This window comes from Cyprinodon variegatus, unplaced genomic scaffold (assembly GCF_000732505.1).
Source record: "Cyprinodon variegatus isolate N-32 unplaced genomic scaffold, C_variegatus-1.0 Scaffold735, whole genome shotgun sequence".
Classification (NCBI taxonomy): Eukaryota; Metazoa; Chordata; class Actinopteri; order Cyprinodontiformes; family Cyprinodontidae; genus Cyprinodon; species Cyprinodon variegatus.
Genome location: NW_015151188.1, coordinates 185,968 through 201,680, shown reverse-complemented (window position 1 = coordinate 201,680; position 15,713 = coordinate 185,968). Strand labels below are relative to the sequence as shown.

General features: G+C 37.2%; 1 protein-coding gene across 1 annotated transcript in view; it reads right to left on the bottom strand.

Annotated features, from left to right (window-relative positions):
• The window catches only part of LOC107097932 (neurocan core protein-like), a 211,293-nt gene that overhangs the window by 17,517 nt on the left and 178,063 nt on the right, over positions 1 to 15,713 (bottom strand). The window contains exons 12-13 of the mRNA XM_015395295.1: positions 5,792 to 5,950; positions 2,062 to 2,144 (exon numbers count right to left, since the gene is read on the bottom strand). Coding sequence (XP_015250781.1) covers positions 2,062 to 2,144; positions 5,792 to 5,950 — 242 coding nt within the window. The remainder of the gene's footprint in view (positions 1 to 2,061; positions 2,145 to 5,791; positions 5,951 to 15,713) is intronic.

Here is a 15,713-nt window from a genome sequence, read left to right as displayed (position 1 = left end):
AGTCGGTGCATCTGTGCCTCTTGACACAGGTTAATTCAGTTCAAGACTCATCCTATCTATAACATCCTATCTTTGTTACAGCGACCAAAACAAATCTACGGAGCAGACTGGACATCAGGAGCACACTTCGTCTGTCATTTTCTCAGATTACGCCTACGTAGATGGGACCGGCTTGTTTTATTTCTATGCTGTTTGTATTTGATTTTATGCCCTCCCCCCCAGCACTCAGCTTGAAAGAGCTCCTGTGTATCGCTGAATGTGTGCATTGATGACTGAAGGACATCTTCTGCCTCCATTTAACTGTTTACTACTGTGTGTTGAATTCATGTTAAGGTGTATTTAAAGACATTTCAATTAGTGGAAAAGAGTGCAGGGAGGAATATAAAAAGAAGTCTAATCAACCAAAACTTTCGCGACCCCCATGCAGTACCTCCGTGGACCCCCTGTTGAAGACCTCTGACCTTAAGCAATATGCATGGTATGGTTGCTACATCTCAAGCCTTGACCAAGGCACCTTACAGTAGAACTGCAGTCAGTCCCTGGACTACAGTAGCATGGCGATCACTGCCCCTACAGAGTTAGGGACTCATTTCCCTCTGTGATCAGTTTCATAGTCATGGTAGGACATTTTGATTTTATTTATTTTACTCAGGCTACTCGAAGCCCACAGCGAGCCAAATGTTCAAAGAGCAATATTATTGCCATTACTTCTAATATATAGTAGAAAGTTTAGACTTTTAGTAATAAAAAGTGACAGGATATGGGTATGGTATGGGTGGATGGTCATTTGAGAAAGCGGATGATTTTTAAGATTTTTTCTTATGAAGAAGGATGCCATCCCCCCTTATCCCCCCTCAGCCTGAGTACTGGCAGCATTGTTCATTGTCTTTCCTCACCACCTGGATGTAAATGAGGGGTTGGGAAACGAGGCTAACATGGGCTGAATATTTAAATTAACTTCAGCTTTCTGCTTATTACTCATGTTAAAGAAATCAACTCTACTTTTACTATATACTATTTATGCTATATATTAAAAATAATTTATAATAATTTAACTTTAATGATGTCACATTGGAGGAATATACCTCTGCAGTTAACCCATCCCCTTGGGGAGCAGTGGGCTGCCATCGTAGGGCGCCCAAGGAGCAGTGTGAGGTTAAGGGTCTCGCTCAGGGACCCAGTGTGGCAGTCTCTGGAGGTGGGGCTTCAACTCAGAACCTTAGGATTTCAAGGTCTATGCCCTAACCACAAAGGCCTTCACTAAATTAAAAAATGTATCCCACTGCAAATGATAAATATGTTAAAGGCAGAGGAGATTACTTTAAAGAGCTCTGTTACCTGATAAATATATTTGGATGGTTTATCTAACATATTAAGGGCCGGATTTATCAAGATCCAATTTTGCGTGCAGTAATTTGCGCTCGCTGTGGCCGGCTCCAAATCCATTCGGAGTTCCCCCAACAGCTCCAAAAAGGCAATGCTGGATAAACGATATGTTTTGATGATAGTTTCCTCGTTCATTCCAAAAATATTCACACGGAGTGAAAAAATGCGTTCTCTGCGTCTCCTTGCTTCATTTCGATGTCTCCTTCTTGCGACAATAACCGCTGCCATGTGTGCGCAAATACGCATACAGACCATTTGCACCTTCTTTTGAAACGTGTTAAATATAGAGTCAGATACCGTTAGCAAAATTGCTTTCAGGTTTGATAAATCACTTTGCGAGTGCTAAATTAATAAAATTACATGTTCTCCTCCCACAAGACGCACTTAGGAGGCGCTATTTAGCACGTTTTAAAGACCAAATCCTTTTAGCACGCTGTTGATAGATCAGTTTGTACATTTTTTAGCGTGCGCAGTGAAATAGCTCACGTTTTTATACACGCAAACCTTTGATAGATCCGGCCCTAAGTGGGTTTATGTTGCGGTAAGTACTTAACAGAAACCATGTTCATGTTTTGTTACAAATGTTATCTTCCTCACAAGCCTTTTTGTTTCATCATATCAATCATAATTATCATTTAAAGCCACCAGTTAGAACAGAAACAGCTGCTTCCTCACCAGGTCTGTCTTATCTGTCCACTGAAAGTCGTCCTCCACTGTACGATCGTTCAGTCCAATCCAGGTGTTATCATGGCTCAGACCTGTATCAGAGTTAAAACAGAAATTAAGGATCAAAACTTTTAGATTCATTAACTATTACAAGCTCAATATTTCCTTAACATGATGCATTAGTTTGTGTTCTTCAAGTCTGTTTAAAAAACAAGGTCTCATGAATTAGATAAGAAAAAAGTCAAGTTTACTATCTTATGGATATTATCAAAGATAAGAGTCTAAGGTTTGGTTAAGTTCAGTGATCCTTCCATGTGTTAAACTGAAGGTTTTCCTTATTGGCTGCTTTTTAAGAGACAACAGCAGAAACCAGCAGTGTCTGAGAAGCACTAATGGTGGCTGTTTAGCCGTAGTAAAAGCAAATTTCCCTAATGGTGTTTTGGCTTAAACTCATTTGGCCTATGTGGGGATGCAAGTCTCTGCACATACTGTATGTATTAACAATTTCAATCACGGTGATGATTAACATCATTACTGGGTCCATTAATCTTGCTAATGGTTCTGAACCCTTTATTGCAGGGGTGGAGACACCCATTTTCAAAGCAACACGGCACTTTTTTGTAAACAAAAAAAACAAAACTTGATGGATGGCACTGTTGTCTCATTGAGACAGACAGCTAGTTGAAAAATTCAGGATCAGGCTGCTGCTGCGCTGAAGTTATTGCAACTCAAGTGGCAATGGATTGCTGGAGGAGGGTGAAGACATGACACACAAACAGACAGAACAAAGCCTGTTTACATCATAACAATGAGTGGAATGAACTGCTGTTTGTGCTCGACAATCGTAGCGCACAGTTTCTGCTAAAATGTAAAGAAAAATAAGAGTAACATTTTTTAAATGCAAAGATAAACAGAAAATGAATTGCATGTATTTACTTTAATAAAAGTAGGTGTAAACATAGCACTGTTGCTGGTTAATCAGTTGAAAACATACTTGCATACACTCTATACAGAGTCTCAGAGGAAATTAGATAAAAACATACAGTATAGTGTTTTTATGATATCTACAAATACTAACATTGCTGAGAATGTCTAGTAGATTATATTCTGGTGCAATAATGAACTTTTCAGGCAACTTTGTTGAACTAGGAACAAGAGGGTAGTATCCAGACAATCCAGACAATCTACTCTTATGAAAGAAGATGAATTCTCTGTCTTAAGTGCAGACTACCCTTCTTTCCAAAGAAGAAAGGGGGAAAGGGGGTCAGTAAGGGCCCGGTTCTGTATTTGAAGTTATTTTAGTGAATAAACTTCCCAAAAGTAGAAAAAAGCAAACTACCTTACATGTATTAAACCTGAAGTGGATGAGAGAGCATTATCCACAGTAGATGGCCTTTGTACTGACATGGGCTGAATTTCTACTTATAGAGAAAAAATTGAATTTAGATTACTGCCTGAAAAAGAGACGGATACTGTGCTCTAATGAAACTATAGGTGAAGTTTTTTTTCCATAATAACTGTTGTAACATTTAAAAAAGCTGAAAGCTGCTACTGAGCTTCATCCCTAGATGTGAGTTAAGGCCTGAAAGCAACAGCTACATATGTAGCCGATTTTTTTTTTATGTCACACTGACTGTGTATATGAAACTTCGACTCGGCAGTGTGAGCAGATCTGTGCAGAATATTTTCACTTCTGTCTCTGTGCTATACACAAATTACAACAATTTCCAACATTTGACTTTGGCAGCTATAAAGCAAAGCCCCATTGAACGAGTCTGTGCAGCATATCAGACCTGAACAGATAGAGAATGTTCATATATATAAAAACATAATCAGATCTACTTGTAAAGAAAGAAAAACACAGCAATAATCACTGTGGGATGGTTTCTATGCTGACTGAGGCAGAGAGGGATCTGGGAAGTTTATCCAAGTTTTTCTTTCTTTTTTTTGATAACGAGGTGAGAGAGATACGCTGCGCTGACCTGCTCCGTCTGGTCCTTGTTATTTTTATTTCTTTTTGTGAGGCACAAAGAGGATCACTACATCTGGTTTCTGTCCTCCTAAACTCTTATCATGGGTAATGGTTTCTAGTTTTTTGTTTCATTCATTGTTTTAGCACCAGTTGTTCCTGCTTACTATATTTGTGATGTTCCACTCCAAACAGACTCTTTCCCCATGAGATTAACAGATTTTAATTTTGGATTTTCCCCCAAAGCAGATGTGTTTTACTTTGTAACTGTGTCTCTCTTCCTGTCAGACCCATGAAACTGCAACTGAATTGCTTCGTAGTCCAACTAAAATAGAACTTTTTAAAAATGCTCCTGGATCTAATGAAGGAAGTAAACACAGGTATTAAAAATGACATCCTGTATGCTTACGTAAAAACAAATTGATTTGAAGAAAAATATGTTTGATGATGTTTTTTTTCCTAAGTCGAAGAAGTGCTGCTGAGAGAAGGAATTCATTAAAGTTTCCTGCTGCTGTAGCAACAGCAGAGCTGGACCGTTTCCTCTACAGGAACAGAACAGAAGGATTTTATCCTCAGCAACCGGGTATCAATACGTGGTGGAATAAACCCAAAAATAAAACTTAAAATAAACCAATTTACAGGTTGATTGTTTGAATGTTTTGTGAGGTCTCACAATAAACATAATAGGTTTTTAAGGTTTGAACAATCTGACAAAGTTCAATAAACAATAACAACAACCAAAAACGTTTGTTTCAAAACTTTCAGAGAAAATTAACAAAGGGGCTCATTCTTTAGCCAGGATACAGTAAAGGAAGGGTGTAAAACTTTATCTTCCACTGAAGCAATTTTCAGTTTTAAGTTGTCTCTCTCTAGTGAGATAAACTGGCTAATCAGAACTTCCATAGAAAGTTAGGCTTCTATTGAGGGTTTATTAACTAAGCCACGTGACTTAATCTTTCTTTTTTTTTTTTTACATCCCTATAAAAACTAAATTCAAATTTAGATTTGAGATGATGTATTCCTAAAAAAAAAAAAAATCAAAACAGTTTTTCTTTTTTGTGTAGTAAAACAAGACTAGATATTTATAACCGGTTTTATTAACTTTTTTTTTTTACACTAATTATATCCTCAGGCATCACAACGAAAATTAAGTTTAATAAATGCAGATTCAAAACCCACATCATTTTCAAACAGGATGCCTTTTTAACCCTATGTAAACACATTATGTGACCAAATATTTTTTTTCAGTTTTTGATTTACAGTTATAGAAATATGATTGAGGTACCACATCACCATCAACACTAAAATATTAGCTAGTTTTATACTATTTGTAAACAAAATTACTACAAATCACTGAGTAAATGTTCTGAAAATTAAAAAAATAATTAAACTGAAATGAAAAGCTGTGTATATTATTTCAAGCTCTGACATAATTTTAATTTCAATCAGAAATATCATATTTTAAATTATTCATTTCATCATTAATATTCATTATTTATCAGCTATGGATGAAAAAGCAACTAAAGCATTAACCCTGCAGTAACAGGGTTTGAAGACTGCCTCCTCTGTTTAGCAGTTCTCTGCAAAAAAAAAAAAAGTAGGTGCCGCTTGATCCAACATGTTTCTATTTGCTTTATTAAGTGCAAGTTCTTTGTGAATTTAGTGCAGAAATTAACCAAGTAAGGAACATTTGTAATAAAATGTAAATGCTGCGCTGCTTGGTGAATTTGCCTCCAGAGACTCTCAGTGAGAAGACTGACATCCACCAACCTCTGATGAAGTTCTGCTCTGCTGCACTGTGGATGCTGGCCAGGTGACCGCTGTGCTCCCTGCAGTCCTTCTCTGCATCCTCCCAGGTGTGTCTGCGGCTGAAGTACCTGTAGCAGTGGCCGTGGAACTTTCTCCATGAGCGCTCACAGCCCTCAATGTCTACCAGAATAGAGGGAAACAAGGAGAAAACACAAGGGTTCATTAAAACAGGCACCAATTGCTCATCTTAAAATTCATGATAGATTTATATCAGCATTTATAAACATCCACTCTGCAACAGACAGGATAAAAACAGAGGAAGAGGGAGAGTATTCAGCTTTTTGGATTTTCTTGTCTGTTCACACACTTTCCTGTCTTGTGGAAAAACAGGGTTTGGCAGTTTTTATTCTTGCTGGAGCCTGTTGCCTTAGGTGCCCTTTGTGACACTGCTCTCTGCCTCCATTCCTCCGTTATGCTTCTGTCTTCAACTTGACTTATAATCCACCACAGAAACAAGCTGGCAGTGAGACAGCTTAGTCCAGAGAAAAGGCGTTTTAATCCGTTCAAATGACAAGAATCCTTAGAAATTGCTTCCAGCGTGCAGTTCTTGCTTGGTAATTAAGCCCCGTCACAGTCCTGTCAGCGCACTCCCTCTCATTCTACCAATCCCTCCATCTCTCCCCCCCTTCTCTCTTTTCATCTTCTACATCTGTTCCCTCCTCTGTCATCTCTGTACGGGTCTCATTGTGTAGATGTCTAAGAAGAGATTTCTGTATGGCTTCCAGCTTAAACTGAACTGTTTGAATGCACACCAATAAATTTGTGTGAATTAAAAGTACAGTCTGTGTATAGTCTCCAACTGCTTTCTTCCCAGCAGTATAAAGATCAGGAAAATGGCCTAAGCTTCTCCTGCAACAAATGTGAAACAGCACCAGTAATTCTGACAGAGGAAATTGGACTGTATGGGCAGAGAGATACAGACCTGATGGTGGAGGATGTAACCAGAGGAGAGAATAGTTAGGTTTTAGAAAGTTGTCCACAGTGAAAGCCTTTTTGAGAGCTTATATGAAGGAAGAGCCTGAAAAATCCCTGCTTTCAACTTCCTGCACTCAGTGTTGTTTTGGGTCTTTTGCGCCATGAAGAGGGATGGCGTAATTTCACCAAATGGAATGAAGGGTGTTATTGTGACACAGCCTGCCTCAGAGATGAATATAGAGCACACTTTATATTTGCAGCTTGCATGCTGTATGCAAACTAAACAAAGTGAGCTTGGAAGTGTCAGAAAAGCTGCTGTGTATGACATGAAATACCAAAATACAACTCAGTCAGACTGAATATCACTAAATCCTTTGGTTCCCTCTACACGGTTTGAAAGGTTAGCAAATAAACTGATCTTTAAGGGTATCCTTCCTTTCTATGTACTGTATTGTAAATTTTTGACTTGATATTTTAGTGCATTGTTGTAAAATCCTTTTATTTTCTCAGTGTTTTGTATGATGTTATTAACCATATTCTGAGCTTTTTTTTTTTTAAAATACCGCTGTCGCACTGCTTACTGTCTTGAGATTTTCTGTGTTAACTTGAAAGATGTTACACATGTCTGAATAACTAGGATGATAACCTCTTTAAAGTATGTGTCCCTGCTCAGACATTGAATGTTTATTGTCAAGTTTGTGGAATTCCTTTCCTTATTTCCTTTGTTCAGTCCAGAAAGGATTACTTCTGTCATGACCTCTACATTTAGACGTCTTCCACATTTAAGGATCAAATAAGCATCTAAAAATTCTATTGCTTTAGCCTTTCCCTCCAGATGACCAGGAACAATAAGTAGATTGATCAGAGCGCAGGGTTCCATTTTACAAAGCCGGTTAAACAAACTCAGACTCAAATCCTAAACTCTGAATTGAAACAGCCTGAGGCTGGAAACGCTGAGTTTTCAGTTTTATAAAAGTTGCTGTGAATTAGTTTGATTAAAGTAACTCACAGCAGATGATTAGATGAACATTTGGCGTAACAAAAGCCATCATCAGTGGAGCCCCGAATCAATAAGTCACCATGGCAACAACAACAGGAAGTGCCTATTTCACTCTACTGGAAGTAGAGATTTCAATGCACGAATATAAAAAAAAGGAGAATGTGTTTAAAAGACAGAGAAACAGTGTTACAGCTAAAAGGGAGTGGAAGATAGTAGGAGAAGATTGCTGGTCAACTTAATGCAGAAGTTTATATGAAGTCCTGTATGGAAGGCTATTTTTCATTTATTAAAAGCACTCTCCTCTCTGATTCTTCCTGGTGAAAATCACATTCCTAGTTGGAACTGTAATAACAGATTTAAAATTAAATTTTTGCAGCAGAAACAAAACTGTACTCATAAGAATTAGGTTTTATATAGAGAGAATTTTTTTTTACAAATTTTAACTGGCTGTTTAGAAATTTATCAGCTTGACTGAATATGTATTTATGATATCCGAAAAACATGTCTTCATAGTCAAAATAATACAAATGCTGACAATGGGAATATGGAGATCTAAAATTATTTTCTGGACATCCAGAATATTTATTCTAGATAAGAAAAGTGTAATTTTGTTTCAAATTGTCATTTTGAAAAGGAAAAATTTTTTTTTTTTTTCAGATATCAGGAATACATATTCTGTAAAACTAAAATTTATTAAAATGGCCTGCCATAGCTTGCTGTGACCACAATAACATTACGGGTTTAGGTTAAGATGAAGTCTAAAAAGGTTTTTCAAACAGATAGGACCCATTTATCATCTCATTACACACTAAACACTGTCTGTTTGCAGTCGCTTCGGATATTATCCCCCAATAAATGCTTGTTATTAGCTGTTATCAGTCACATAGAATGACTTCAGATTGTGCCTCTTACCTCCCAGTAGGCTCAGTAGGTTGTTATCAGGGTCAGAATCCTAATCCTAACCCTGAAGTATTATTTTTTTTTACCCACGGAATTAATTAACCTATATATGTATAATCTGAATGTAATTTCAGCAGTTCTTCATGTACTGTAAAAATAAATCCATAAATAAAAATTATCCACATGTCGCTCTTTTTAATAAACCAAAAACAAATGAATCTCATATCCGGTCAAATAAGTTGTAGATCCTCTCCCTATAAATATTTACTTCTCTGTGTATTAGTGCAGATCATTTTTGATAAGATCCTCTTTAAAAGGACTTGCCATGTTTGTTTGTAACACCTAATGTGTCTAACAGACCTAGTGAATGATTTTCTTTATTGTATCTTTAACAAAAATCTGCTGGCTAAATCAGGAAATAAAACAACGTGATTAGCTGTAAGGAGAGCGGGGATAGTGAGAGAGAGAGTTTACTGACCAAAACCTGCACCTTAACCGGAGGAATGTCCTGGGGAGAACGTTACTATGGCGACTGAAACAGAGGTCTCAGAGTTACAGGTTTTAAAAATTTTGAATAAACCTGCTTTGTGAAACGGACCCCTGGACCAGCTGTCAGTTTTGTTTTCAGTTTGTATCACCCTCAATGCTGTGGGTTGAGACAAGGTAATAAAGCACAGTTTAATGAAGTAAATTAAGAATTAATATCTAAAATCCTTCGTACAGTAAATTAAATGCTTAATTTGATCTTTAATGGATTTTTGAATTGCTTATTGTTTATCTTTACGTCTTAAAAACTAATTTACTTTTCTCTGTGAGGTCAGACCAACTAATCTGTCGAATGCAGTGGATTACCTCTTTGTTCCTACTATATAAGTTTTTAAGCAGTTCTGAAAATATGCTCTTGGTATTTTTGTTGATGACTTTAATGTGAAGCTTTGCCTCATTACTTTTCCTCCCCAGATTTCTCTTGCTGAAATGAGATTTTGGCCTCAAGACCTTAAAAGGTGATGAAAAATGTTAAACCCAATTAGCCATCTTAACAGGTGCAGCTTGTATGAGGGTCTTAACAGCCCCTCTGGACAGGCTTCTTTATTTTCTTGCAAAATGAAACTAGGTTAAACATGAATTGAGGCGTTAATTTGACATTCTGAAAGTCAGTGTTTAATCTCTGCCTGGAGACTCGCAGCTCAGTCCTCTGTTGGAAGAATTAAGTTGTATTTTTTTCAATTCAGCATGTTTTAGCTTCACTATATACCACTTTGGAGGCCTAGGTTGAGACACACTCATGAAGCTAATAGCAAAATGGAGATATGAAGCATAAAAAGAGGCTAATAGCAAGAAAACCTAAAAGCAACAAAGTTTGTAGGAGGAAAAATAAGACAGCAAGCTCTGGCAGAGCTCAATGTGAACTGTGAGGGTAAAGATCAGAGGCTTCAAGAACACAGTGGTCAGAATCATAAAATCCTGGAGAGAGTCATGGCACTGAGTATAGCTTTCATTAAGTTTAGCTTGTTGTGTTAGCTTCATCTAAGAAAGAGCATACTTTCTGCAGCCACACAGTGCAGTCGCACCCGAATGATATCCCTGGACGTTAATGCATCACAAATACGGCCTCATTCATCAGGACACGGTGAGCACTCTGAGCCTTCTGTCTCCAGCAGTCGGGTAAAAAACGAAGCTGACCTGACACAATTGTTGTCATATGATATACTTCGACAGTCTCTGCATTGGGGGGGATCAGTTTCTGTGCTCTGAGGGAAATCCTGCCATGTTTCAGTAGCTGTCCATCTATCTTCTTCAATCCCCAAACTAACTCATCTACATGAACAAACCCCAAAAAAGTTTGATATTTTGCATAATCTATATTTTAAAATTCAGTTCAATTCTCATGCTTTCCTTTGTGAAATATTCGTGACCATTTTATTAGGATTTAATGGTGTAGAGACCAAAAACCAGAAGTGTCAAACTTATGCATGTTTATTACTCAAGGAGAAGTAGAAATCCTATTTAAAATCCTGTTCAAAAACACTTTTGTAGAAGTTAGAGTATCACCTTAAGCTTTTTACTCAAGTAAAAGTGTGAAAGTACCATTTCTAAAACTACTTACAGTGCAAAAGTAATGCGGGGAAAAAATTTTAAGGACAAGCTTTACTGCACTACCCTAAACATTTTTCTACAATTCTGGATGATAACTTCCTTAGACTTTTTTTCTTAGTTTTATAACTAATGGTAACAGTGTCAAATTAAACATTGGATCATCTTGAAAAACTATTTATTTTGGTATCTGGAGAAAAACAAGTTGATCCACCGAGTCCAATCACAAAGAAATGTATTATTTGATGATTTTTATTTTTGTTTAACACTAACAGGCCATAATGAAAATGTGCTTAAATAAAACAAAACTAACCAGTCTATTTTTAGAATGTAAGGAGTAGAATTAAAAAGTTGTCTAAAAAAATTATTACACCAGTAAAGTATAGATAGACAATGTTTCTACTTAAGTAAGGTAACAAAGTATTTATACCGCTAGACACTTCTGGTAAAAACGTGGTTGTGAAGTGGAATAAACATACCTAGTATTGAATATTTTTACAAATGAAAATATGCTAAATGTTGTATATAGTTAGACACTCACCCAGTTAGTAAATTGGTAAATTCAGTGTAGCGGCACTCCAGCTCCTTTAGTTTCTTCTGTACCGCATGGAAAAACAGTCTAGCAACTAGTATTGAAGCGCGAGCAACTCCAGTTAATGTTCTTCAACTTGTGATGTTTATTAAAAGAAAACAAAAATAAGAGAACATCCAAATTCTCATAATATAAACTCGGTCAAAAACTGTTTTGCTTCCAGCATATCGGTTTTTCCCTCAGTCCTTACGTACAGTACGTAAAAGCAAACAAAAATATACGTATAAAATTACAGCATGCAGGAAGCCCAAAAATATGCATTTCAAATTGCATTTCTATATTCTATGTGTTGGGATCTGGAGCTGTACCACCTTCCTCCAGCAGAGTGNACTGAACTGTCTCTCACGCAGACTCCAGTGAACCAGTTCCCCAGGCCTGAACCAGAACCTGTCATTCTCACTGTGCTTGTGACAATAAACTCTGTTAAACCTTTTACTTCAGTTTCCGTCTCCGTGGTGTTCTGCATTATTGGGTCACACCAGTGAACCTATCATGACAAGGACAAGCTTTACTGCACTACACTAAACATTTTTCTACAATTATGGATGATAACTTCCTTAGACTTTTTTTCTTAGTGTTATAACTAATGGTAACAGTGTCAAATTTAACATTGCATCATTTTTAAAAACTATTTATTTTGGTATCTGGAGAAAAACAAGTTGATGCACAGAGTCCAACCACAAAGAAATGTATTATTTGATGATTTTTATTTTTCTTTAATACGAACAGGCCATCATGAAAATGTGCTTAAATAAAACAAAACTAACCAGTCTATTTTTAGAATGTAAGGAGTAGAATTAAAAAGTTGTCTAAAAAAATTATTACACCAGTAAAGTATAGATAGCCAATGTTTCTACTTAAGTAAGGTAACAAAGTATTTATACCGCTAGACACTTCTGGTAAAAACGTGGTTGTGAAGTGGAATAAACATACCTAGTATTGAATATTTTTACAAATGAAAATATGCTAAATGTTGTATATAGTTAGACACTCACCCAGTTAGTAAATTGGTAAATTCAGTGTAGCGGCACTCCAGCTCCTTTAGTTTCTTCTGTACCGCATGGAAAAACAGTCTAGCAACTAGTATTGAAACGCGAGCAATTTCAGTTAATGTTCTTCAACTTGTGATGTTTATTAAAAGAAAACAAAAATAAGAGAACATCCAAATTCTCATAATATAAACTCGGTCAAAAACTGTTGTCTTTTTTGATTACCTTTCAGAGCAGCCAACCTGCACCAGATGGTCCAGCTGCAAACCCATCCTTAAATTATAATCTTAACATCAAACAAAATTATCAATCTTGTATTTTAACCCTTTTTAAAACTATAAATTAATTTGTCTCAAATTGGCTCTTACATTCAGTTTGAAGTTCTGTGATACTGAAATTAGTCAGCAAACCGTATAAGAGAAATGGGTAATTCATATAACTGTGGGAAAGTGCAGTCAAGCTATACTGCAAAAAAATTTTTTGATTACCTTTCAGAGCAGCCAACCTGCACCAGATGGTCCAGCTGCAAACCCATCAGAATTTGACCAACTAGCTTTCTCAGCAACGGGTGCATTCACATGTCCTGGGATCTATGGATTTATTGATTTTCTCTTGGTTAAAGAGAGCTGAGTCAAAGCAGTGGTTCATTATGAGGTCTCTGTGAAACATAACTACTGTATGCAGCTGTGATGCAGTGATGTCACATGGAAACATGTTTAGAGTCCAGATTAAAGAAAATATTGAAATGCACTGAACTTCCTCCAAGCAGGGAACTTTGATAGGGAGAAAATGTGAATGTTTAGAGAGTCTGAGTCTGATCTTACAGATCTCGGGCTGATTTGGAGAAAAGAGGCAAATGATGTAAAATAGTAATTAGACTTGGAGCCTTACCAGTAACAGAAGGCGTTTCTACACAGCTTTGTCTTATGCAAGCTGAATACGAATGGATACCACACTTTTCACATTTTATTAGAAGAATTTCTATAAATTATTTACCTTTCACTGCAAGATTTCCAATTCATGTTGGTCTATCGAATAAAATAAAACATTAAACTGTGAATAATCCATGAAAAGAACTCAATGTATAAGGGTTCAGAGTTAGGAGTTTTAGAGAATACAGAGTCTACTGCCAAAGTTTCGGCAGCATAATTACAAACACAAACCGATGAGCTAAAGCAAGCCAGTTTTGTCTTTGGTCTTTTGGTACCAGAATCAGGCAGTGCTTTGGCTTTTATACCAGCATCTGACCTGGTGGCCAGATGCTGAAAGTGTCCACCCACATGTCAGCTGGTACATTGTATTAGTCCTTGGAGTTGGTCCAGTTTAGCTAAGCTTTGTTATCTACAAGAACAGGGACAGGAGATTCAGGGTAGGTGTGACAGGAGAGGATGAAAGAGGAAACACACAGATATACCCACTTTAATTCCCAGCCTCTGCTGAGGAAAAACGTCGACTGGTGTCCCAGTACTGCTCTGGTTAAAGCAATGTGTTTGAAAAACAAGCCGTAAACTGTAAGCAGAAATGCAAAACATCTCAGGAGGACTTAAAAAATAAATTAAGTGAGCAGTAAACTCCAGAGTGGGTGGAAATCAGACAAATAAAAAAAGAGCAAGAAGATATAGAGATGAGAGGAGAAGGGGAAGAAAGAGAGATCAAAATAAACAAGCATGTTCTCTCCCCCTCAGATCTTCAACAGAGTCTCTGCTGATTTCTGCTCCCACTCGCTGACAGCGAGGCTCAAAGCCCGACATCACATCAACCTCTTCAAATATTCAGACATTATTCAAGCCATCTTCTTTTTCTCATTTTACTTTGTCAGACAGGGAGGGAGGTGGGGGCCACATTTCAGCGATTAATATTCCCGTCGACTCTTGCGAACAGCAGTTAGGAAATAAAAGGCCATAAACTTCCAGCAGACTGATTGGGTCGTTTATCCACATCGCCGAGTGATATGTCGGGCGCCTGGCTCTTTTAGATCTCCTGAATGATGAAGCGGCTGTTTGCTTTTACACATGCACGTAGGTGAGAGTGTGTGTTGCCGTTTTGGCTTCTCCTCCGTTTGACACTTTGCAAGCTGACAGCTCTGGATGCCATTTGTTGGCGGGCAGATGACAGTGGTCCACAGATGAAAGAAATGTCTGAGAGCGAGAATCTGCTGATAGCCAGAGTCAAAAAGTGGGAGCGTGTCAGGAATGTGCAAACGACTGAGGAATTAATAACGTCTATTATGAGTGCAGTGTTGATTAATGAAATTTCTTAATGGTGTGATTCTCACAATTAGCAGTAATGGATGTTACCATGTCAGAGTACAGAGCACAACATAAAGGGCTGTTGCCAGTCTGAGGACTCATTCTGGATAATTATAGCCCTTCTGAGTCTTTCAAGACACTTGCTGATGAAGCAGGCTAAAGCAAAAGCACAAGAAATGAATGTCCTTACTATTGGAAAGGAGTTGGATAGGATGCTATGGTGTTTAATCTGCATCAGGACTCCCTAAAACTCTCTAAAGTATTCAAAGTATGTATTTAATACCAATATGTATTTAAATAAATGTATTTAATACCAATAAATATTTGAAATACTTACTATTTTATTGTAGGGATAATAAAACCTGGTTCGAACTAGTGTTTCAAAATAAAAGCAAAAGATAAAGGTAAGTTACCGAACGCAGCATTTTGAACTTTAAAGGTTGTCCATGTCCCTTTCATTGAGGGATTAACTAACTTCTCCATGGAGAAGATGAAAGGTCAGATTGCTGAGCTGCACAAGTAAGGCTTCTCCCTTTACTCAGTCCTTGCAGAGAAATTATCATTTTTCATTTCTTAAAGGATCTTGTGTATTTAAAAAAAAACAATAGTAAATCACTATTTACATGGGCAAAGCCAGATGATGACCAAAAGAGAAGCAAATGTTTTCTCATGGATCATATTTGAAAAGTTTATTTTGGAATTTAAAGCATTTTTGGCCACCATAGCGAAATGAATTTAATAAAATTCTGTTCTGACTCTCGAAGGAGGCAGATGCACTTTCCTGCTGCTCCTGTAACTCCCTGCTCTGGCCCTGCTTTGCTGTTTCTTGTGTTTTCTGAGTCCTCTCTTCATATCACCTGAATTCGAACAATGGATCTGGTCAGCTGGTCTCTAAATGCAATTGATCAAATTTTCTCAAATGGAAGACAGGGAAATGGGGGATTTCCCGGATATTGTTTTTTTCTCCTCAAATGTCTCTTTTTTCTTCTTTACATATTTACATATTACTGCTCCCACATACTCTGTTGTTTAATTATTTCATTTGCTGTTGTATAATACACTCACCGGCCACTTTATTAGGTACCCCATGCTAGTAACGGGTTGGACCCCCTTTTGCCTTCAGAACTGCCTCAATTCTTCGTGG